The sequence below is a fragment of the Abramis brama genome, assembly GCF_963993115.1.
Source record: "Abramis brama genome assembly, chromosome: 1".
Taxonomy (NCBI): Eukaryota; Metazoa; Chordata; class Actinopteri; order Cypriniformes; family Leuciscidae; genus Abramis; species Abramis brama.
Genome location: NC_139963.1, coordinates 21,583,678 through 21,608,496, shown reverse-complemented (window position 1 = coordinate 21,608,496; position 24,819 = coordinate 21,583,678). Strand labels below are relative to the sequence as shown.

Sequence of the window (24,819 nt, the reverse complement as noted above, 5' to 3'; positions counted from 1 at the left end):
CTATAATTAGTCAAAAGTACAGTATGTCTGAAAGGGTTACAAAATTCTGAATATCTATCTATCTATCTATCTATCTATCTATCTATCTATCTATCTATCTATCTATCTATCTATCTATCTATCTATCTATCTATCTATCTATCTGTCTGTCTGTCTGTCTGTCTGTCTGTCTGTCTGTCTGTGTCTGTCTGTCTGTCTGTCTGTCTGTCTAAAGTGAATATTTTTCAGAAGAAAGCTAACGTCACATTCTGGAACTAAAATGGTTTGTGAAAAAGTGGCACTGCTACTTTTAGTTATTTACTCCCTAACACAGCAGTTAACTTTATCACTCTCAAACTCTTATGATGCTCAAATTGAAAATTTTCAGAGAAATTGACCACTTCAGAGACACTGAATCAACTTCACATCATTTTATTTGTTCAGCAAATAGATCAAGATGTGAAGAATCGTATGCATAGTTCACAATATCTACAGGAGAGAGTGTACGTGCGCCATATATTTTCCCTGTATCCTCTGGTTGAAGCATAATAGGTGTAAATCACTGTGATATAGGCACATATTTCTGTATTGAAGTATTCAATTAAACTAGAAAATATTCTCAAAGAAAAAAAAAAACATGCTGATTAGATGCAAGACATTCATAGAAATGGGCTTGTACTAATGGGCTTGACACCGCAGGAGAAGGTCACGCCAATTACTGTCAAGGTTAAAATGAACATTCACTTTAGAGGCTCTTAAGCAGACAGAACAGCCAATTTAAGGGCAGCTTATAATTGGGCACGTCAGATGAATTAACTGAGCCGAGAGACAAAGTTCAAGCACAGAACAGGAGAGAGAGACCGATAGTCGCTTATCAGAGACACCGGGGGTCCAAGAGGTCAGACCTCATAGAACTGTAGTTAAACCAGCCCAAATGGCATCAAGCATGGCAGTATACATATATAAAGTGCATTTGGAGGACATGGGATGCTTTAGGAAGTGTTTTTCTTAGTGCAAATTATATGCAATTATTAGAATGTGTGAAAGATGAAAAAGACACTTGTTTCAGCGCTTAAAAGCACTTGAGCTGACCTGCATTTACGTTTCCTGGTTGGTCAGCACAACTACAGCATAAAAAAACCTGCTGCACTTTATAATGGACTGGAGGAAACATGGATGACAAGAGAACCAGGAAGTGATGTCATGTTTGAAAATACACAGAAATTACCACTGGTATAGTGGCATTAAATATTTGGACACATAAGCCACATTGAAAAATGTCATTGCATTATATGACAATATCAAACCAAGTGCATTTAGTTTAAAGAAATACAATTTTCACGTAACACTTTTCAAGCCATAAATTTCACAAAAAGAAAGGTTTCAAGTCATAGGTACACTGTTCCAAATAAAGATAAACAGTGTTGTGAAACTTTCTGGTAATCGGATGTTGCAACATGTCCGTAGGTATTGTGATGATCTGTGTTTACTCTGAGAAGAACTGGCTTCATACATCCACTAAAAAACACCTGCAGTATTTGCTTGTATATGCCACACCATGAAATTCATGTATTTTAAGTGTGACAAAGTGTCCAAATACGTTATGGGACTTCTCCATGTAAAAGAGAGTTATTAATTGTTTGTTGCCGCCAACCCTCCAACAGCCTGCAGATAAAGGTACATTTTCTTCACTACCTGATTTAATGCATTTTTAAAGACCAGTCATTAATCATTGTTGAGTCGCATTGTCTTAAATGTGATGCTTTGTACTGATTATGCTGGAAAATTAATGTTTTTGAATATGGATGAACAATGTATAGCAAAATGTGGAGCACTGATTAGCTGTTGAATAATTGTTGCCATTGGTTGAAATATCTTTCATATGCGTGGAGCTGATCTGTCATTGGTTTTGGTGGGTTTCAGCTTCACGGTGGCAAATGGATTCGTGCCTCTGCAAAAACAGAGAATGAAATTATGATAAACAGAAACATCTGCAATGTAGATGATCTCTTATTGGTGCTGAGGATGCGAAAAGCAACATAATTAAACGTTAATGAACATGAATAGAAAACAGATGTTTTTACCGACCTTGGAAAAAGTACTGGTCGAGACTCATATTGATCTTGTCCCTGTCAAAAACAAAATAAGACAAGTCATTCAGTATTGATGATTCTTTTAAAGTGGTTTTATACTATTCTTACAATTAGTATGCAAAAAAAAAAAACGTCACAGCAAAACCACACAAATGTAATGTTTTCTCCTAGAGACTGATCTTGAAATCAAGGGTCAAACTCAAACCAAAAGCGAACTGCAGTAGTGAAACTAACTGCTTATAGTTGCATCAAAGATATACAGACGAACTCTTCCAGCCCATTAGATTTTATTTTGTGGCCTCCGATAATAAATAAAGATTATTTAAGTATGTTTTATAAGAAAATACTCTATTATCAGTCTATTTAAATTTCATGCTTAATCCAATGTGTTACCTACCATTTCTTTGTAATTATTTGTGAAATTTACTAGCAAATTTCTGAGTGAAAATTCAAAGTAAATCCTATACTCATTTTTTTAGTACACTTTAAATTTTATATATGTTGCAATATAATTCTAACATGAAAATGTCCTACTTCCTATCGCGTGAACATAATATTTCGTAATTATTGAACAACAAAACTGCGACACTGATACGGAAGTCACTATGCAGTACATTATTATGAATGTATTAATATATTGGACAAAATATTCAACTTACAATTTATAAAAATCATGTTGGTTTATTGTTCAGTTTCGTATATAATGAATATTAAACAATATTCCCAACAACTACTGTTACTATATATGGTTTAATTGGTCATCAATTAAGGTTTTTCCTGTGTCCTCAATATCACACCTGTTAGTCTTTTGTAAAATCCCTTTATCTAACAAAAGCCACATCATCCTCCAGGACATGACATCATTTTGGAGGGAAATGGACAGCACACATGTTGGTGAGCAATGGATTTGTTAAATTCTGTGATGTCTGTGTTTGGTTGGTTTCACACTAAAGCACACTCTATCCTGTTTGATAAAATCAATTAAATCAGCTTGATGATCAACATGGATGCTGTCATGTAATCCAACTCAGTCCCTCACTGAGAGGGAGAGAGAGACATAGACACAGCAAACCAGAACAAATGCAAAAGGAAACAATAGGCTCATATATAATTGTTACTCTTTGCTTAAATTTTGGTATAGCAGAGGATCACACCAAAGCATGCGCGCACACACACACACACACACACACACACACACACACACACACACACACACCGTCAGCAGAAAGAGCTGCCCCCCTGCAGCCACCAGAACGAAGGATGCGGTGTCGTGGAGTACAGAACTTCACCACAGTGCCCCTGCTGGCCACAGTAGGAACTGACACTTAAAATTCAACGTCAGTCTGCTCTCATCTCATCTACACATTTACATTAGATTACAGTCAGGAATCTCTCCAGGGATTTAAAATATTCTGAACATCAGCAGATCTTAAAGAAACCCACGAACCACATCAGAATTTAAAACACACTCAAAGGATTCCTACATTACAGTCACTGAATCTTAATCTTCAAAATGTTTGCCTTCATAAATTTCATCAAAATGTAATAACTTTACCTTTCCAGCTGAAATCTTCAACCTGTCATATAGATTATTTAATCGCTGTCTAATAGATTGCTGATGGATAAAATCCAGTCATTTTAATATAATTAATAAAATTAAAAAAAATTAATGACTTAATGAATAATTTTAATTTTTTAATTAGATTTTTTTTTAATGTTGTTGTTGATGTTGATTTTAACAGGTCTTACTCTGTTTTCTGAAGGGGTGGGAGTGACAGGCCTGGAGTTTCTAGATCTGGTTGATGGAGAAGGCGGCGGAGGAGGTGCAGGCGGAGCTATTTGTTGGCTGCTGCTCACGGTTTGATCGAGGAGGTTACTCATACTGCTGCTGCTTCTAAAAGAACTGCTACTAAACAGAGAATAATGGTTAAAAGTCATGAGATTGAAGAAATGAGAAAGTAGAGAAAGCAGTATCGGCTTACCTGGAGACAGGTGGCCCAGGTGGTTCATTCATGGGGCCTACATAAGCAGCAGGGAACCAGCCTTGCCTAAACAATGCATATCAAATGATCAGGAAACAAAATCAGGTGGTCTGTTTGAACATCAGATGTTTTTAGTCTGTTACTGAGGAGAATAAAGCAACTCTCTTTCAAAAAAATGGACATTCATGGAGTTTGAACACCATCAAAAGTAAAGATGTTCGAGTCTTGAACGAGAATGAATCATTCTCTTAAGCGGGTAACTGGTTCATAGAATCAAACTGAATCAAACTTTAGTTTAGTTAGAGGTAGTCGAAAACACATTTGACCGGATTGCTTTCATAGTGTAAACAGTCATGTGGTCGAATGTGTTCGAACAGTCAAAAAAAGACGCCTACTCTCTGCCTACTGACCTAATGTGTGACCTAAACATTATTGGAAGCGCGCTAGCCGGACGGGATTTAAACTTTGTCGGCTGGAGAACCAAATTGGGTTTGAAGACGAAAAACGTACCAAGCACAATGTTCTCTTGCCATTCCTGATTTCTACATTTGGTTTTGCGGTTTTCAGAGAAGTAATGAAAGCTGATGATCTCCATGTTTTTCCGTCTCGAGTTGCGTTCTTATGTAAATTGAGTGAGCTTATTTTGTCCATTAGATCAAAAGATCTGAAAAAAACACATTTACCCGCCCATAGACCCTCCCCTCGAAGAAATCAGGACAGAAGTGCTTGAAAGTGGACAAAAGAGATGGATTAAAACACCAGGTGTAAACAGGAATGTGTCTCCCTCGTCTACTAGTGATCCGATCAACCCAATGCATTTATACCAGGTGTAAACAGGGCCAAAAAGAATCAAATGAGCCGGTTCTAACCGTCAAGTTTTTTAAAGGTTATCCTCTGACTGTCAGTCCAAATCCAATTTTTGTGCATTTCCGATTTGAATCTGATCATATGTAGCATGTGTGACTGTGAAGGGCAAAAAAATCACATGAAATGAGATTTTCACAAATCAGTTTTGAGCTACATTAATGTGTGGTTTGAAATCCTATTCAAATCGCATTTCTGGAAATCTGTTTCAGTCTGACCACTCTAATCAGATTTTGCGTGATTTATGTCACTATCACAGCATGTAAAACATGTCAGACGTTGTTATAGGAAACATGCTTAAAGTCGCTGCAGAAACAAGGTTGTGTTGTTTGCAAAGTGCCGGATGAACAACAAATGACAATATAATGGAGACATTACAGTACGGAATAAAGCTGCACATAGTTAAGCAAGGTAACCCCCAATCGCTCCCCGGGTGCCGCAGCGAATGGCTGCCCACTGCTCCGGGTGAGTGTGTCCACGGTTTGTAGTGTGCGTGATCAGAGTACATATTCCGAGTTACCATACTTGGCCTTCACGTCACTTCACTTCACTTCACTTCACTTCACTTCACTTCACTTCACTTCACTTCACTTCACTTAAAGTTATAATTAAAGTTAGATTCACATTGAGTCTACATTTATTTAAATGTAATGCTCGACCGGACCAGAATCAAACAGCCCTAAAAGTCTAAAGGTGAGTATTAAGGTGTTAACTGCTCTCACCGTCCAGAGCTATCAGAGCTTCCATACAGCCAGCCGTTCCTAGGCTCTTTAAGGAGCAGTGTGATGGCTTCTCCCTGAGAGAACGGCAGGAGGGTGGAGTTAGCACTGGGAGGGTGGGGCACCAGCGCTCGCATCACTTTGCCACCAGCCAATCCTGAGACGGAGTTGGAACGACTGGGCTGAGGGGAGGGGCCTGCGATGAAGGGGTGAAATTGTCATATTGAGCAAAAAAAAAAAGGCCATAATGCAGAGCTGCCAACTCTCACGCATTCACCGTGAGACACACGCAATTGACACTTTTCACACGCTTTCACGCCACACATCCATTTTCTCACGCACAGAAAAATCGTGAAGTAAAGAGGACACGGACACCGACAGACTAGACAGAGCAGGTTACTTATGATATAAAAAAATCTCAGCTCTCAGATTCTGTCAATTTTATTACGAAATTCAAACAATAAATACCGTTTTGGCGCTTGTAAATGTGACGTGACAGATCCCTAGAGGCACGTGAACCGATCATCTCTGCTAATAGTAAATAAACACGAATGAACATTTGAAAGATACAGTACAACTTGCCGAAATGTATATTCCTCATACATAATATCGACCAATCAATCAAACAAAGGGTCAATAAACAGCTGGAGAACAATTATGTCACATAACATTTACCTCAGGAAAGCCATTTGATGACCATAATATAGGCTATAGCACGTTAGTTGGCTAGAAAAAAAGAGCAATAGAGAGTATTTTGCTAAATGTGTACTATATTACATATTTATTATATTTTTACTTTATAATAATGATATTTTATATCATTAAATAAAGTTGTTATTATAATAAAAAAACGCATTATATTTATTTGAGTTATTTTTAACCTTAAATAATACTGCCAGCTGATAGGGCTCTCTGTATGTTTACAGCATTAGGTGAGTTGTTTTTTTCTTGAGAAAAATTAATGCCTATCTTGTGTAGCCTACCTAATATTTATCCAAATGAGTCAATATTAAATCAAATCACAATAATTGAATTGAAATAATAAAAAAGCGTATCTTACCAGAAATTGCACCATGTAAACATTGTAAGGTTATGTTGTCACTAAACCTAATAAAATTCAGTTTAGTTACTAAAATGTTTTGACAATCACAATACACTTATTGTGATGCAATAAAAAAAATGTTACATCCCCCCTAACAACCCCCCCAAGCACCCCCCCGCCATAAATCTCACTCCAAGCAGAACTCAAAAGTTGGCAGCTATGCATAATGTTCTTCAGACGTTTCGTCTGATGTCAGAATAAGGTCTCCACACCTCTAGAGGGCACCGTTCCCAGCGGCTGCTCCGCCCAGCGGTTAACATCAAGCTGACAGAACGACATAGAAACATGAGATGAGTTTAAACATCCACATCTATGGACAGCATCATCATTTAGGGTCACAAAGTGTCATTAAATATAGTATCAAATGATTATTGTGTCATTATACTGTATCTTACAATGTTGTCCTCCACTCGTGAAGGAGTGCGTGGACGGGATTCTCTTGTGTGATTCACCAGATCTTTCCACCCCTCTGCTCTGTTTTGCAGGCTACCCCCTGTCTGTGGAGGAATAACACAGTCAGTGTTAATCAGACTGAACACTTTGCATGAGCAAAATCCAGTTACAAGAAATGTTTAAAAGGTGGGAAAAAACTATATTCTAGAAAATAACTTTTATGTAGCATATAGCAGGTTTTTAAAGTCCCCTCGAAAATTGTGTAAATAAAAAAGTTAATAATTACTAATAATAAGCTTTTACAATAAGACCTTTAGTACATTTCAAGCACTTTTGACAAGTTCTCCTTAATAATATCTACATATTACTTTGGTTACAACTCAAAGCAGCACGTTAAGCAGCAAGTTAATTATAGACACTAAAAATATAATATAATATAAATTAAAAAAAAGACATTAACCTTGTTCATGAGATATGCAATAGACTGGGTGAGTCCGCAGTGTTTCTCCGCCAGGAATCGATATCTTCTTTCTTCCTCCTTTAATGCGTCTTTCTGACACTCTCTGAGAAAGTTCACATACTCGCTGCCATCCTAAACACAAACATCACCATCAACATCATCATCATTCTTTTTTTCTTTTCTTTTTTATGAGAAATTACATGCCATTTGGGAAGAGTCACACACTGCTCTCACCTGTGGGACCCCTCGCCTCATCTGTCTCTCCAGTGCTGTTGCCTGGTTTCTCACCTCCATCTCATAGCGCCTCCTGCTGTTCTGGAGGAGAAAGCGAACCAACAACATCAACATATATATATTCTTTTAGTTTCAACATTCAGGTTCATTTTAATCGGCTAATGTTCCATGTTATGAGTTTTGAGAAGGCTGAAGGAAGTAATCCTTTATTAAGGGCCTCATAGATTTAGATTTAGATTTAGCCGTTATAATTATAATAACAAGCAGGTGTTTATGTGGGTTTTGTTTTCTTAAAATGCACATTCTCCTGTTTGAATGTGCAGTATATACAGAATAAAAAACTCACCAATATGTAATCTTTATCTAGTCTGACATTGTTGTCCATCTCTTGAAGGACCTCGGAGTGGAACCAGCGGAACTGAATCAATCAGACATACTCATTAAACATGGGATTACCTGTACAGACAGTCTAACAAGTATTACGTCAATAAAGTGAAAGATATAAAAAGATGGGTCAATAGAGGAAGGTCTGTAACACACCACTCCCTCCAGCTCATTGGTGAGTCTCCTCTGACTGTCCGAGATCTGTATTAACACATCACCTGCAAAACAAACACACACATACATTTTTATTTATGATCTTATTACAGCCATTGTATCTTCTAGTTGAGTGTCTGTGTGCTAAAGTATAGGTATTATCCTCTAAAGGTTGCACTGCCAAGCTGACGTTATGTCATCATTTATTATTTAACATCACAGAGGAGGTGCAGTTATCTGATATTGACTACAAAACTGACACACACACACACACACACACACATACGCACAAACTGTCACACCATCTCTCTGTGGCCATAAAATATGATTCATAGCAACAAAAGCACCATTGAAATTTAATGAAATTTTTCCATTAAACCACAACAGGGTGATAGATGTCAGCCATAAATAAACTCACTCACTCTCACTCACTCTCTCACTCTCTCGTGTGTAAGAAGGTTCTGGGGAGGAACAGAGTGCCTTTACAAGAGCAAAGTACAATATGATTGTTTGAAGGACACTGTCTCCCTCCCAATTTATCACCCTCAATAAAAACACACTCAAAACTCTCTTTCTCTCGCTCTCTCACTCTGTCCCTGTGATGGAAAATACATATTTATCAGAAAAAAGAAAATGAACTGTGTATCGAAAAAATCTCTGACTTTGACAGAGAAATAAAAGCTTACCCAGCAAACGCGATGACATAGTCTGCATGGCCTGTTCACCCATCTTAGACAGAGCATTGAAATAGGCCTCACTGGTGACGGCAAGGGCTGTAGACACACACAGTTTGATTCATTTACCACGGTAAGACTGATTTTAACATCTTTTCACAGTAATAATACCTGAACATCCTTTAAATAAAATAATTTGCCTAAGATAAAATATTAAATACATTTTCATTCAAGAACTTGTTAGACAGAGAATATGTCATTAAAGTTAGGGTAGGCAATTTTCTGGGCGGCTAGCAATAGCGAGCTAGCTTTGAAAGCATGAGATCCCACCCTCCCTTCAGAGCGTCTCCAAAGACATGCCTCCTTCAAAACACATGAACACACAGCAGAGTCTGCAAAGCGTCACGAGAGACGACGTTAAATTACCTCATGTCTCAAAGGACATAACATTACAATAATATGAACATAAACAACTTAAAGAGCACTGACCTACCACTTGACTGCATCAGATTCATGTCAACGTTGATAGTGTTGACATGAGAAATATGTCTATAGAAAGCTTGAAATGTCTACCTTTAAACAAACCAATTCAAATCTAAAAGAAAGTTGCATTTCTCTCTAGGCACGTTCACTACTGCGGAGATGGCGAGGCAACATCATCAACTTCATCTTCGCTGCCGACACTGACACAGAAAACACTAGTTTATTAATAAATAATTAAAATGTCTCCTCTATTTTTTGCACCGCTCTGCTTTTGCTGGTGCTTTGCGACAAGCTGTCTGTATGCGCTTGAGCGTGGAATAGGCTATACTACGCCTATATATATTAAACGCTCATTATGGTTTAGTATTCTCCTCAGTATATATTTAAGTAATTAAATTAATATAAACGTGCGATTAGTCGACTAATGGCTTAAATTAACGACTACTAGTCAACAAGAAAAATCTTTAGTCAGGGGCAGCCCTAATAAATAGACATACATAAATCCTGTAGATCTATATCTAGGCAGGTGGAGCTGGGGGAGGTGGAGGGTTTCAGAGGAACTCTGATAACATGCTGCAAGACTAGCCTACAGCAAACACTAAACCAGATTTAAATGTTGAGCAAGCAATCTCATTGGCTGCATAATCACCAGAGGCCAATCAGCTTGTACCATGAGGTAATGATTGTTTACAGAAAGCATGTAAAGGACCTACCAGCTTGCGCCCTCTAGAGTTTCATGAATGAGCTAGATATATCACACTAAATTTATGATTTTATTTCTTGTTTTGTAATTTTAATTATTTTCTTTCTTTGGGCTGGAGTTTAGTTATGTATGCAACACCAATTTCGAGGACTGGTATAAAGTAAAATATATATTGTGTAATCACTAAAACACTATAAAAAGCTATGAAATCACTTTATTGGTTCTTTAATCAATTGGAAGATGACTATCAAACAATCAGAATGTTGTTTGATAGTCATCAAGTTTTTCACAGGATCAGATGCTATCAAAGCTTCTGACGTACATATGTCAAGTTTGCACAGTTACCCTGGTGTTAGTGAAACTCAAGACTCATAAAATAGACAGTCATTAAACAATGATGTTGAATGAGCCAATGGCGTTGCAGCAAAGCTGACTTATTATCATCAATGACAACCAGCAGCCCAAAGTTCAGCCACTCCACTTTCTTTCTTCCTCCTTTCATCTTTTTCAGTCTTACTTGCTTGCTTCACTCCACCTCATTCATTCTTTCACGTGTTGACTTGCCTTGGAAAGCCTGAATGTAGCTGTTTCCCAGTGCCACCAGTCTCTGCAAGCTTGGGTTGAACTGCTCCATTACGCTCTAAGCGGGTAGACAAACGGTTTGAGAATGACAGTCTGATAACCGATCAAATGTCAACACATTTTGTGACTATATGTTACACCACATTAATCTATCACCTTGGTTACAGATTACTATTTGTCACAACAAAGTTTCCTAGCTAAAAACCACTTCTGAACATATATATATATATATATATATATATATATTATTTAACTTAATATGATCAAATTTTATGACTAAAAAAAATGCTTCATGCTGAATATTTATAGATTTATTATAAAATTATATAGGCAACATTTCTGGACATGTAAATAAATGTCAGTGTATTTTATTACACACGTTCTACTCAGTAAATAGACATGTGATTGTGTAATCCAGACTCAATTGTGAGAGACTTCACGCTTACCGTATAAATGCCCAGAGTGGTGCGGTGTAGCTGATCACTGTTTTGTCCTGACATCCTGATCTGTCACCGTAGCACAGCAAACAAATAAATAACTTCCACTTACTAAACAACAAACAACCAGACTGACAGATGTCCCACTGCTGATCTCCCCCTTGTTTCCTGTGTCCTCTCTTGTCTTGTCCTGTTTGTGAGTGTGAGTGTTTGTGTGTGTGTGTGTGTGTGTGTGTGAGAGAGAGAGAGAGAGAGAGAGAGAGAGAGAGAGAGAGAGAGAGAGAGAGAGAGAGAGAGAGAGAGAGAGAGAGAGAGAGGGAAACAGTGAGCTATTGGCACCCATGTGGCCTGTGAATTATTGAACAGTGCAGAGTAATAAAAGTGTGACTGAGGTTAGACACCTGCCGTAAACACTGCACACCAGAGATAGGAGACAGGACTGCTGTTGTACCGTCTAGCATTTTTCTCAGTGCAGTGATCAGAGAGACCTTTGCAAGTCCCTGACATTATTTAGCTACATTTATGCATTTGGCAGACACATTTATCCAAATTGTCTTTATATTATATTGCAGTTGCTATATATTATGTTGTCATTATGTTGTCAAAAAATAGTTCACATAAATTATTTTCATTGCAACAGGCCCCAAAAATGTTTTATACAAACTTGCTTGTGCTTGGAAAACAATTATAGTCTTTAAAGGGGTGGTATAATGCCCTTTTCACAAGATGTAAAATAAGTCTTTGATGTCCCCAGAGTGTTTATGTGAAGTTTTAGCTCAAAATACCCCACAGACATTTTTGAGGGTGAGCAAAAACGCACCGTTTTGTGTCTGTTCCTTTGCAAATGAGCTGCTGCTCCCGGCACAGAGGGCGGAGCTTCAAGAGCTTGCACTAACACAGACATGCACTGAAAATTTCCAAAACGTTCAGCCTTTTATGTTCAAACCGGATTCAGACAATGATGGAGACGAGACTCAAGAAGAAGTGACAACATGTAGAATGCAACAGAACGTTTCTGAATGGTTAGTAGTTGATGAATTTATGTAGCTTATGTAGTTATCTTCTAGTCATTTATTAGCATATCATGTTCAGGGACCGGGTTTATGTAAATTAGGGTTGGTGATGTCACTAACCCTGGAGGAATGTGTGTAGTCCCTACTAGTGATTTCTTTAAAAGCAAATATCTCCCTTTGCTTTGAACTTTGAGCGTTGTAACTTTGCAGATGTTGTTTATGCTCAAACAGCAACATTACACACTAACTAAAGTTAAAAAAAAGTGAAATCATAATCAACCACCCCTTTAACATCACTCATATACTTCTTTATCCCCTAAGCATAATCATACAATATATATTAAATGTAATATATATAATTTATTATATTCAAATTTGTATTATCATAATGCCTAGTGTCATTATTGATGATGATGATGATCAGGCACGTGCACACATAGACATCAAAGGGGGCTTGAGCACCTGCCCTTTTTATTCCTGGAGAGAAAGTGCCCTTTTTTCTGGGGTGCTTTTTTTCTATTTTTGAAAAATAATATATATTCCTGTTTGCGCACAGCTTCCCTGTCAAACAAATATATTTATTGAAGAATAGTATATCTAAATATCAGGTCCGTCCAAGTGATCTGAGGGCGCGCGCGCATCCTGGTGTGTGACGTGTACGCAGACTGGTGCATAGATATATACACTAGATGTCGCCTTGTCTACGGCAGGTCATTGGAACGAATGTCTTTAAGGCGACATCTAGTGTATATATCTATGCACCAGTCTGCGTACATGTCACACACCAGGATGCGCGCGCGCCCTCAGATGTCAGATCACTTGGACGTGGCAGTGTTATAAGAGCTAAAAACGATATAAATACTATTCGTTTTCTCACACAAACCGCTCGTTTCGTGTCTTAGGCCATCAATGTGTACTTACGATGGGGAATTGTTTAATTTGGACGATGGGGAATTGTTTTAATTTGGACTCTGTGCATGCTCTTTGAGACGTGACCATAAACCTGCATTATATGACTGACAGACAAGAACGGTTCGATCTAAATATCAAAATTTAAACTACTGCGGAAAAAAGACACCTACATCTTGGATGCCCTTGAGGTAAGCTAAAACATAGCAAAATTTAATTTCAAAGTGAACTATCCCTTTAACTAGTTGACGCCTAATTTGCATACAGAACGTCCCCAGTTAATGACTTACATCAAGAGTCTTTCCCCCTGAAATTTAGAAATATAAATTGGTGAATTTAGAAGAAATCTACAGATGCAAACAGATGGAGGATACACTCTAAAATATGTAGTAAATCTGAGTAACTGCATCTGGTACATTAATACATAAAACTGAGTAGAAATAAGTTAACATTAAACATTAAAAATAACAATATTTATAAACGTTTTATTTATGAGTAATTTAACTTTTTTTATTTCCTCTAAACCTTTATAAAATAGTATTCCATACAACCACATACATGACATTGGCTTTTATTGAATTTTTACTCAATTATTTTGGTAAGTTTAATTCAAACAATTAAGTAAGATTTTCAGAGATTTTATTAAGTTAATAAAGTTAAATATTTCTGTAATATTTACTAAGCCACAGAATATTTTTTAGAGTGTAGTAGGTTTAAAACAAACTCCATCTAAATGTGGATTTTGAAGGTTTTATTTGATGATGATGATACAGTCCTCCCTCAAATGTGAAACTAAGTCCATGTCAGTCACCATCAGTTATTGTGTATGTGTGTGTACATGCATAAACATCTACAGGGACGTGGCCCTCAGAAGGTTGCCCGCTGTAAGGGAGGAAGGAGAGACAACCAGGGAATGGAAGTAACAGATTTTATTTTGAAGTAGAAGACCTTTTTTTTGTAATAATTTTATTAAATTGCTGTATTTTTGTATTTTGTCAATCATTTTTGCAGTGATTTTTTTCAGTAAAGTTAACAAAATAGCAGCAACAGCCCTCTTCAGTTTAGAGTGAATATTTGTGTTGATTTTAAAGTGTTATGTATTCTGATAACACCAAAATAATTAAAATGATGTAGTGCCTTGTGCAAAAATAAACAAATTATTAGTAAAACACGCCCCTCTGCTTGATGCAGTTATTTAGGTTATTCTAAATATATACTTGAAACTAGTAGCATAGAAAATGTTTTCAAAACATGCACATTGTGGAATGGTTTCCTTGCTGCTCTATAAACCTAGTGAATACTAAGGAGACCATGGTTTCTGTGTGAACTGATTATTTTGTAGACATCTTTTGAAAATGAAACAATTGCGTGAGTTTGAGGAAGATAAAATTAATTAACTTTTTTAATTAATTTTTTAAAAAGGAAGTCAGAGTTGCGTTAATATATATACTTTTTTGTTTTTAAAAAAGAAAAAAAAAATACATAATTATGAGAAGTGCCCTTTATTTCACTTGAGCCCCTGCCCCTCAAAATGTCTGTGCACGTCCCTGATGATGATGATAGTTTAATATAATGATAATAAAATAAAAAGTAACAAAATGAAAAATAAATGATATAATATAGGCTACTAATATTTATGAAACTGGCTGTCCGCAAGTTTCAATAAACTGTCGATCACTCTCTCATTGCATGGGCCGTATTGTCAAAGAGGCGCGCGGGCGCATGTGTGTGTTTGTGTTTGGTTCACTCCTCCACTCCACGGCGCAGGATCTTTCCATCGCTTCCGCGGAAGAACCCGTCTCTGCTGTCCCACTAAAGATGGAGCTATCTGCGGCGGGCGACCGTGTGTTTGCCGCCGAGGCCATCCTGAAGCGCCGCGTCCGTAAGGTCAGTCTGTTTATTAAAACTCATTTTATTTCCTTTCACTGCGGCCTACAAACGCAGTAAACTTCAGCCCTGCAGACCGAGTGCAGTGAATTGAACTGCATTAGAGCACCATGCTTTCTGTGCAATCATAAAACCGATGTATGTGTATGCATTTGTGTATGCATTCATACTCAACTAATTTGACTAAGTTGCTTAATTTTGAGCTCAGGGTGCAGTGTGTGTCTGTTTAGATTGGACTGGCGCCAGCTGGAGCTGGTGCTGTTAGCGCGTTAGCTTTTTTTTTTGTGTCTACCCGGAGTGCAAATTTTTGACAAAGGCCGGTTCGTCTGACACCCCATCGACCCTGCAGGCGTGCGGCACGATGCGACGCGACGCGACAACACTATACGCTTGCACTGTATCCTACACAACGGGTATGTTTACATTGCGTTGAAACCAACCGAACAGCATACATTTTCGCGCGATTGTACAGTTTTCGGTCATTTATAATGGAATATTTGTGTTCTGTATCTGTGGCGTCGCGTCGCGTCGCGTAGCAACCACTAGTTTTTACGTTCAAATCGCTGTATGTTTTTGTTTTCCGTACAGCAGACGATTTTTTTTTTTTTTTTTTTTTTTTTGGAGGGGGTGGGGGGGGTTCGGTGCGGGGGAAATTTTGGTAGTCAAATCACCAACATCTACTGATAGTTAAAAATCTGAAAGAAGTTTGTATATTGTGTTGCATTTGATGGAGTTCACTGCCTATGGGCATTTTATTATTATGAGCTAATTAGAATTTAAAGAAGTAGTTTGCCCTATTTTTTGACAATCATCATTTACTGACTCACGTCCCTCCAAGCTTGCATGACTGACTTTCTTCTGTGGAACACAAAATGGAAAGTTTTGAAGAATATTTTCTTTTCCATAATGGGAACTGGGGATGTAACAGAAGCGGGAAGTGGAGCATACAAACATCTTAAAAGTGTTTTAAGGACTTTATCCCATGTCCTCTAAAGCCTTAAAGGGATAGTTCACCCAAAAAAGAAAATTATTCCATAATTTACTCACTGGCAAGCCATCCTAGGTGTATGACTTTCTTCTTTCAGCCAAACACAATCGAGTTATAATGAGTTATATTAAAATATATCCAGGCTCTTCCAAGCTTTATAGTGGGACTGAATGGTGCCATTTTTTTGAAGCCACAAAAAGCTGACGTATGACGTAAGCGTAGCATACATAGCATCTAGTGAGAAGTGACGAACATCATATGCCTACGTCATACACTGGAACTCTGAACACTGTCGTGAACGCGTGTACGGCAATTACCGGAAGCCAGAGATTTTAGTCTATAAAGTTATAAATATGGATAATTTTCTTAAATTATGGGATAATTTTCATTTTTGGGTGAAGTAACCCTTTAAAATAGCTTTGTCATATGGACAACTTCCACTCGATTATTTACAGTGCTTTAAAAAATAATGGAGCATCATCTGTATAGGACAAGCTGAGTAAAGATTCTTTACAAATATCTACTTATGTCTTCTACTGAAAAATAACAGCATGCAGGTTTATAAGGGCATGAAGGAGAGTAAATAATGACACAATGATCTTTTGGGATTTACTTTTCCTTCAATGAGATATCTTTCAGGAATGTTGGAAACTGATTTGTTATTTCCATAGGGACGGATGGAGTACCTAGTGAAATGGAAAGGATGGGCAATAAAGTGAGTTAACAGAAATATGATTCATTAGTTAAGCTTGTATGTCTAACAAGTAGTGGATGTTAAATGATCTGTATATTTTTCAGGTACAGCACATGGGAACCTGAGGAGAACATCCTAGATGAACGACTGGTTGCAGCATTTGAACAAAAGTGAGTTATTGCTTTTTCTCGTTAATGATTTTCCCCAGATTAACAATTTTAAAGGAAATGGACTAGTTACGAAATGTTAACTCCTGCAATCATGAGCGTTAAATACGTTTGTGACCGTTGATTCTTCTATTTGAAGTGGTCTCCCTGAGTCAAAGCAAGGTTGACTCTCTCCTGCATACCCACAGGAAGCAGTCTCGAGACATCTCTATCCACATCACATGAATACTTGAGTCTCACATCTAAAGTGATACTTTTGTAGTCATGCTTTATGCTCAGAGGAAGTTTGTTGTTCATAAAGCTGAAACTGGCACAACTACTCAGTATAAGCTCAAACACTGTCATAATCACAACCCTTTGATCAACTCATTTTTTACTCAGAGAGCGAGAGCAAGAGATGTACGGACCTAAAAAGAGAGGCCCGAAACCTAAAACGCTGCTTCTAAAGGTACGTCAGCAATACCAACTGGCATGGAAATAAATGTGGTTTGTGGTGTAATTTAGTGAATTTGTTTTGTAAATATGCTTTAAAATATTTCAAGGTATAGTTCACCATCATTTACTTACTCTCATGTTCCAAACCTATAAGACTTTCATTCATCTTCGAAACACAAATTTAGATATTTTTAATGAAACCTGAGAGATTTCTGTCCCTCCATTGAAAGTCCATGCAACCAAAACGTTGATGCTTCAAAAGGTTCATAAAAACATTCTAAAAGAATATCATATAAATTGAGCAGTTTAAAGTCTTTTGCTTGCTTTATGATGAACAGATTTAAATTAGGCTTTTATTCACATATAAACATTGATCAACGCTCATATGTAGAGTACATCAAATATGAAAAATGGAAGCTTAAATTAGGGATGTCACGATACCAAAAATCTAGTATTCAGTACCGATACCACCAAAAGTACACGATACTCGATACCAAAGTCGATACCACGGTAAAAAAAAACCAAACAATAATACTAAAACAATGTATTTGTGTTTCTATTAGGTAATTTGTTGCAATAGTCAGTAATAAAACAAAAGAATAAGCACATTAGAAGCAGTAGCATAAATGTATACAATAAAATAAAGAAACAAATTAAACAATGCTGTATATTTTTTTTTAGGTAGGTCTAACAGTAGTATTCAAGTAAGCATACCACAGAAATTGAATAATCAAACATAAAACAACTCTGCATAGTCATAACAGTACAAGTTAAATATAGATTAATCCTTATTAAAGCTTTTCTTTTGCTGTTTGATTATCATTAATAATACAGACAGCCAATATTAGACAATAGCAGGATTTAAAGGCTGCCTCCACTAAGACCTAATGGATGGAGACAATATGCTGTATGCTGTTCACATTCACATAACCGACGCGAATATTCGTCAAGACGGACATTTAGACATAACTGTATGTGTGTTTGAGCATTTGTGTAATAAGCCACAAAAGTCTGACACTCACGAGATACGGCTATGTGTGTGCGCTTTGGTTGAGAGCGTACTGACTAAAGAACGTCTTTCAGAGAGCTTGCGAGTACTTTATAGTTTAAAATCGCTCGAATTTATAAATTGGCATGATATAAAACGATGTGCGCTTGCTTGCAGAGCAAAATCAATGTGGATACTATGAAGCTATTTGCGCATTTTGAAATAGAGAGTGAAGACGCAGTACCGCTGAGTCACTAACACTGTTTGTGAAATTACATCTCTCAGAAAGTTTTCAGATTAATGATTTGCTCTGATAATCTGTTTGGGCTCAACCTACATGATATAGTGCATGAATGTTTGGGACCATTGGGACCCAAAAATGTTGATACCGACTTGGTACCAAAGTATCGGTTATCATGACATCCCTAGCTCAAATGTACACATTAAAAGTTTTGTTGTTGTAAATAAAAGAAAGATTATTGTGCATTTTACAAGAAAATACTCTTTTCTTTTTAATAAATTGTGAAATTTACTACCAATTTCTGAGTGAATTTTTTCTACACCAAATATTTTCAGTGTACTTGCTTTACGTGCAAGAACAAAATCATAGGTTCTTGATAAAAGCTTAAATGTGCATACATGACACGTGAGAACAAACCTCATTGGTTCTCGCGTGTCAAGCAAGTGCAGTTTTGGTTTAATAGCGGGACAGAAATCACTCAGGTTTCATTTGTGTTTCAAAGACGAACGAAAGTCTTATTGGTTTGCAACGACATAAGGGTGAGGTAATAAGGTGACATACGGTTTAACTAACTCTTCTAAAAGTGAATCATTTTTGACTTTTTCCCAATTATTTAGTCAAGAGCGCAGGCTGCAGACACTTCCCCAAGAGTCCCGGAGTTCAAGCCTAGTCGTCCTCAGCCACATTCCAAGCTTCCTCCGCCCTTAGCTGCACCGTCCTACACCCCAACTGCCCCATCTAATGCTAAACTACAGTCGGGCGCTGCTCAGCCCAAACTGAAAAAAGACATTCACCGCTGCCATCGCATGGCACGTCGCCCCTTGCCCCGCCCGGATCAAACAGTCGGTCCCTCCGGTCCTTTTTCGTCCCGTCCAACAGTCAGTCCCTTCTCGGAAACGGTCCGTATTCTCAATCGAAAAGTCAAACCCAGGGAAGTGAAAAAGGGACGGGTCATTCTGAACCTCAAAGTGGTTGACAAGGCTGGGAATGGCGGAGTTGCTAATAGTAGAAGGACACACGTGCCAGCTACCCAGCAGTCCCATTTTGGGCGGCAGAAAATTCCATCCCGGAACAGGGTGATTGGTAAAAACAGGCGGTTTGGAGAAGTGTCCTACCGAGGAATCCAACCCCCATTAAGGAGTTCTGGGTTTCCTGTTTTCGGAAAACTCTTCGATTCTCACTCTCTGAACAGCGCAGAGAACCACACTCAAAGTGGAGAGAGTCGCAACAACACAAACACTCTCTCTTCCTCCAAAAGTTCAAAGGTCCTGGACGTGTCCAAAGGTCAGACTCTTAATGATGAACTGCCTCCTTCAAACTCAAGCTCTGAAGTTTCAGACGGTGAGCCACCCTCTCCACGACAAACCCAATCCCAGCATTCCTCATTACCACCCAAAACCTCTGCAACCAACGCCCAAGATCCTGCCCTTCACAAAGTGGGCGCTCAACCCTTGGCATCCAAAAACAGCTCGGGTCCTTCGGCTCTTCCATCCTCTCCGATGTTTTCCTCTTCGTCCTCTGCGTCGTCATCGTCAGAAGACAACGAACACATCCTGGACCTCTCCGTACCTCATGAAATGGACAGGCGATTGCGGCGACGGCATCCCTTCTCTGGCCGTCGGCAGCTCAAGGTCCCAGAGGTTCCCGTGTCGGAGGAGCCGTCGGAGGAAGAAGATTTGGACTGGCATCCTGACATGACTTCCCGATGTGCCAATGTGGTCGTTACGGATATCACAGCTAACCTCCTCACCGTAACCATCAAGGAGTTCTGTCATCCACCATCCGCTACCTCTCCTCCCTGCTACCCCAAAAATATATCAGCTCAACACAACACACAACAGCCAAAGCATCCCCCTAACAAAACATGAGTGCAGACAACACCGATACGGCCTCCTCTAGCCTTCAAAAGGGATGTTAGGAGGTTTGTTAGTAGATTGTTTACAGTTTCAGCTGCCTTTGTTAAGAGATGTGGCCAAGCTGTCCACTCTACAACACTGTGCCATGACTTTTATAACCATGAAAGAATGTCTCTGATGAAGGATTTTTGGCTCATTGTGTTCAATCTGAACACATCGACTTTTCTAAGCAGATCAACTCACCAATGGCTTCTTTAAAGATGTGCCAATCAATTTCCTTTATGGTATTTATTCCATAAATCACAACTGATTGAGTTGTACCATTCAAAAGTTTGGGGTTGGTAAGATTTTTGTAATATTTTTGTCTCTTAGGCAAATTATTATTTAAGTAATATTGTGAAAAATTACAATATTAATAAATCTTTATTTATGATTACAATTATTGCTGTGATGTCAAAGTTTTCAGCATCATTACTCCAGTCTTAAGTGTCACATGATCCTTGAAAACAGTTCTGCTGCTTAATATATTTGTAAAAACTGTGAAGAAACTTTTTTTCAAGATTCTTTGATGAATAGAAAGTTCAAAAGAGCAGCATTTATTTGAAATGCATGTTGTTACAACGTAAAAGTCTTTACTGTCACTTTTAATAAATTTAATACATCCTTGCAAGTATATATTTATTTTTTACAAATCGTACCAATCCCAAACTTTTGAATGTTTATATTAAATATACACACACAAACACACACAAGTATTAATTGCGTCTTATTCAAACTAAAACTGCAGCATTTTCGATCATTTCTGTGAGTGAATGTATTATGTATAGCATCACAAACATTGAAATGTGCTGTAAAACGCAATTGAGGGCTCAATTTTAATATATTTTTTAGTTATATATTCACAATATTATATATAGAGAGAGTCCAAATTGATCAAAATATGCGCAAGAATTCACTTTGGAGAGTAAATATCCAGTTGTCCAATAATTTCTTAGGAATAGCAATGCAACCCGAGAAACGATAGTCATATCTTCGCCAGAGTTTTTCTTATATTGTTCTAATAACGACAACGAAAGGTTGTGACATTCCAACCCGATATGTTTTTTACGAGGTGGCTAATTTGTACGAAATCGTATGACCTCATTTGTACGATTTCATATGATTTTTCAAAAAGTGTCATCAGGAAGGACCACCCCTAAACCTACCCATCACTGGGGTCTAGACAAATTGTACGAAAACGTACGAGGTTGTACGAATTAGCCACCTCGTAAAAAAATACGTGCGATTTGCTGCGAGATTGCGTTGGACATTCCTGTCGTTAAACCACCGATACATTGTTTTTGTGAGATTACCTGCAGTAAATATTCCAGAGGAAAGCAACTAAATATGTTGTCATAACAACAGGAATAAAATTCCTTTGCTGGTATATTTCTTATAAGAATTATTTATTGCCATAAAAGTTCCTCAATTCTCCTGTCATTGTGGCACAAAGTTAATATTTGACCCTGGTTATTTTTTATTTTTAGTTAAGCTTTGGCATATGGCAGGATTCCTGATGCAAGCACCTTCAGCTTTAAGGGTCCCACAGCCAGTACCTTCATTATGAAGCAGAATAACAACCATGTCAAACTTGTATGTTTTATCTCAGTGTTTATGCCTGACAAGTGTTTATAGTGCTGTCTTACCCATTTTACCTTTCCCAGAAAACAGTAAGAAAAAGGGAGGGAGAATGAAAAATAGGAAGTTGTGTTGTTGCTAAGCTGAAATGCAGAGATAATTGCCAGAGATTCAACTACAGGAATCTAAGCCAGCAAGCCATGCTTTCCTTCTCTGCTGTTTTCTAGATTTTCCTCTTAAATTTGGCTTAAAATCTCAGAAAGGGAGCAGTGCTTGTTTTGAAATCTAGCTGTTAATTGATGAACTCGTTCAAGAAACATTAACTGTTATTTAATGACTAATTAGAGTCATTCATGCTAATGTTGTTTTATTTTTGCTTTTTTAAAGACATTTGTTCAGGTACAGCTATTTTGCTTCTCACTGAAGTGTTCTTTTGTTGTAGAGAATCTAAATGCTTGTGCTGCAAAAAGCTTCGAGTTAAAAAAGTCAATAAGGTCAACTATCACTCTCACTTGGAACGTGAGGAATCACTTTAGTATCATCCCGGTCTCTCTTTATCAGCAGGGGTTGAAAAATCTCAACAGAGAGAGAGTGTGTAGTCTGTCACTTTGAATCCAGGTTTGCGTAGACTTTGGTGAAGGGCATTCTGGGAAAAGCAAGCTTTTGATCTAGTCCGGATGTGGTTGGAACGGTCTCTGCCCTCCAGTTAGGTTTTAATGAGAGTTAAAGTTTAAGCCCCATAAGCTTCGGTCTTGATGCAAGCCAGTATCAGTTTTTAAATAAGAAAAAGCACAGGCGAAACACACTGAAGTGAATGGTGATGTCATTGATATGGAAACTTTTGGTGTGGCCAAATACAATATTTGGGGCTTTGCTTAGTCATAAAATGAGCTCATAGTGCAGTTTCTCTTACTTTCTTGGCGTGCCTTGTTCTTAATGTCTAACAAGCCTTTTATATATCTTAATTAAAACTGTAGACTTGATTGATTGACTGTTTCGTTTTGTGTTGCTTTTGAATATCCATTTATGTCATCAGATCAAGCACTCAGTCCTGCTTTCTGCAGCTTTGTGGTTTGCACCAACATTGTTGGTCCTAAATCCCTTATATTTGCTGCAAACACTGGATATTTTGACCCCTGTGACCTCCCCTGTAATCCCACTTAACCAGTACTTGTGCGTAGGGAGGGGGGCAGAATCAAGATTTCCTCTCAAAATCCCTATCTGGATCGCTCCGAGTTCACGGCATCATTCTGTTTATCCCACTGAATCCTGACTCTCATTATTCCTCCACATTTGTTGATGGTTTATCTCAAACCTCCATGATGAGGATGATTTAAGGACACATTCTCTCATTGACCTGTAAAGAAATTGATTTTTATTTTAATGGAGTTGTTTGTTCAGCCATATTGTTTGTTCAGCCATATTGTTGTTTTTTCCCAAAATGGCAAATTTGAGGAATTGCAAACTCCTCGGCACTTAGAATGCATGTTTTCAAGTCTTATTTAAAAAGATTCAACTGTAATGCACTCGTGCCTTTGTGCAAAGGAAGAGTTTTTGAATATGTAAATATTTTCAAAAGGATCATGCATAGTTCTTTTGAAGGAAGTTTGAATATATGGAATTAATTTTAGTTCTGGTTTCATGTACTTTCGAATGTATGTATTTTCCATTACTTTTACATACAAATCATTGTGTTTAACTTTTTATTATGTTGCCTTGACAAAGCCAGTACTATTATCCTGTACACAGACACTTAGGTTAAAAGGGTGTTCAAGTTACATCCATCAAACTCAGTCCTTCAGACTGTTCTCAGTTCTTTTCTACATGATTGGACTTCCCGGGAAATTTTCTGTAATTGTAATTTCTGAGCTTTCAAGCTGTGTTAACCAAACATATTAGAATTGGCTATAGTAGTGGCTTAGCTAAGACTTGAACTTCAAGCGAACCTTCAAACGCTCAGGCTCAACTTTCCCCAGCCGACATTCAAAGTTTCCCTTGAAGACAAGTTATTATTTACATTTGCTGTCTTGTGCAACCAGGTCTGTAGCGTTAGCAGGGTTAAGCACACAGAACATGTGCAAATCATTAATGCCCTGACTGTTTGAGAACAAGCCCTTAAACTGTTCAGGAGATCAGCTCCTCACGGCTGCACTTTGTAACTTTTTAACCATTCTGTGTAGTTTTGAGATTTTGCTGGCTTCAGGTGTGTGTGTGTGTGTGTGTGTGTGTGTGTGTGTGTGACATTCTTCCTGTATAATAAGTTCTGGAATTTGACACTCCATCTCATCTTAATCACATATTAAATGTAAATATTTATTGTTGGTCCCCCCTTTAAGTCTAAAAAGCTTGTTAGCCAATTTTATTTATTGATTTCAATTTTCTCTAATTTGTTGTACATATTTACTTTATGCCTGATTTGTATTTTGTACTGGCCATAGCAGAATTATAATTATTTTTCATTGCTTTATGTATTGTGTACAGATTTGTAACTGAAGTGTTGAAAATCATGATAATTTTTGTATCGTCTTTGAAGTAGAAGTGTAGCTAAGCTCACTGGCCCTGTTTTAATAAAGGAATTGCATTTGTGATTTTGCAAATGACGTGTCGTGCAGTTTTTATATTTATATTTTGTGGTTTATAGTCAAAGCCTATTCAATTGTCATTTTTCACTGATCGTTTCTGTCTTATGTCTCAGTAATGTCACCAGCATCAATGCAGTATCCATTTGGGTATACTGACTGTCAATACAATTACAAACCAATACAGTTAACAAGTGTTCCTC

General features: G+C 37.6%; 2 protein-coding genes across 3 annotated transcripts; one reads left to right on the top strand and one right to left on the bottom strand.

Annotated features, from left to right (window-relative positions):
- Positions 1-395: 395 nt before the first annotated feature.
- baiap2l2a (BAR/IMD domain containing adaptor protein 2 like 2a) lies at positions 396-11,474 on the bottom strand. Of its 2 annotated transcripts, none has more exons than XM_084124233.1 (14): positions 11,252-11,474; positions 10,788-10,863; positions 9,050-9,136; positions 8,367-8,428; positions 8,173-8,244; positions 7,827-7,907; positions 7,593-7,724; positions 7,135-7,236; positions 6,952-7,003; positions 5,641-5,833; positions 4,055-4,120; positions 3,822-3,978; positions 2,068-2,108; positions 396-1,930 (listed from the first exon to the last, which is right to left on the bottom strand). In XM_084124233.1, the coding sequence occupies exons 1-14, from the start codon at positions 11,303-11,305 to the stop codon at positions 1,858-1,860; spliced, it is 1,248 nt and encodes a 415-aa protein (XP_083980359.1). In that variant the 5' UTR covers positions 11,306-11,474; the 3' UTR covers positions 396-1,857. The 2 variants fall into 2 exon arrangements, with proteins under 2 accessions (XP_083980359.1, XP_083980358.1); XM_084124232.1 differs by having other exon boundaries at positions 3,822-3,981; positions 11,252-11,460.
- Positions 11,475-14,860: 3,386 nt separating this feature from the next.
- cbx6b (chromobox homolog 6b) lies at positions 14,861-24,634 on the top strand. Its single transcript, XM_084123053.1, has 5 exons — positions 14,861-15,051; positions 16,711-16,754; positions 16,838-16,903; positions 17,282-17,348; positions 19,182-24,634. Exons 1-5 carry the CDS (start codon positions 14,887-14,889, stop codon positions 20,430-20,432), a joined length of 1,593 nt encoding a protein of 530 aa, XP_083979179.1. The 5' UTR covers positions 14,861-14,886; the 3' UTR covers positions 20,433-24,634.
- Positions 24,635-24,819: the final 185 nt, after the last annotated feature.

Excerpts from the sequence above, each read along its gene's own strand:
- cbx6b (XM_084123053.1), top strand. The coding sequence starts at position 14,887 with ATGTGTGTGTTTGTGTTTGGTTCACTCCTCCACTCCACGGCGCAGGAT. Across the intron at positions 16,755-16,837 it reads TGGAAAGGATGGGCAATAAA|GTACAGCACATGGGAACCTG; the intron begins GTGAGTTAACAG and ends TATATTTTTCAG. Across the intron at positions 17,349-19,181 it reads CTAAAACGCTGCTTCTAAAG|TCAAGAGCGCAGGCTGCAGA; the intron begins GTACGTCAGCAA and ends CCAATTATTTAG.
- baiap2l2a (XM_084124232.1), bottom strand. The coding sequence starts at position 11,305 with ATGTCAGGACAAAACAGTGATCAGCTACACCGCACCACTCTGGGCATT. Across the intron at positions 3,982-4,054 it reads CCTGGGCCACCTGTCTCCAG|TAGCAGTTCTTTTAGAAGCA; the intron begins GTAAGCCGATAC and ends TTCTCTGTTTAG. Across the intron at positions 1,931-2,067 it reads CGACCAGTACTTTTTCCAAG|AGGCACGAATCCATTTGCCA; the intron begins GTCGGTAAAAAC and ends CTGTTTTTGCAG.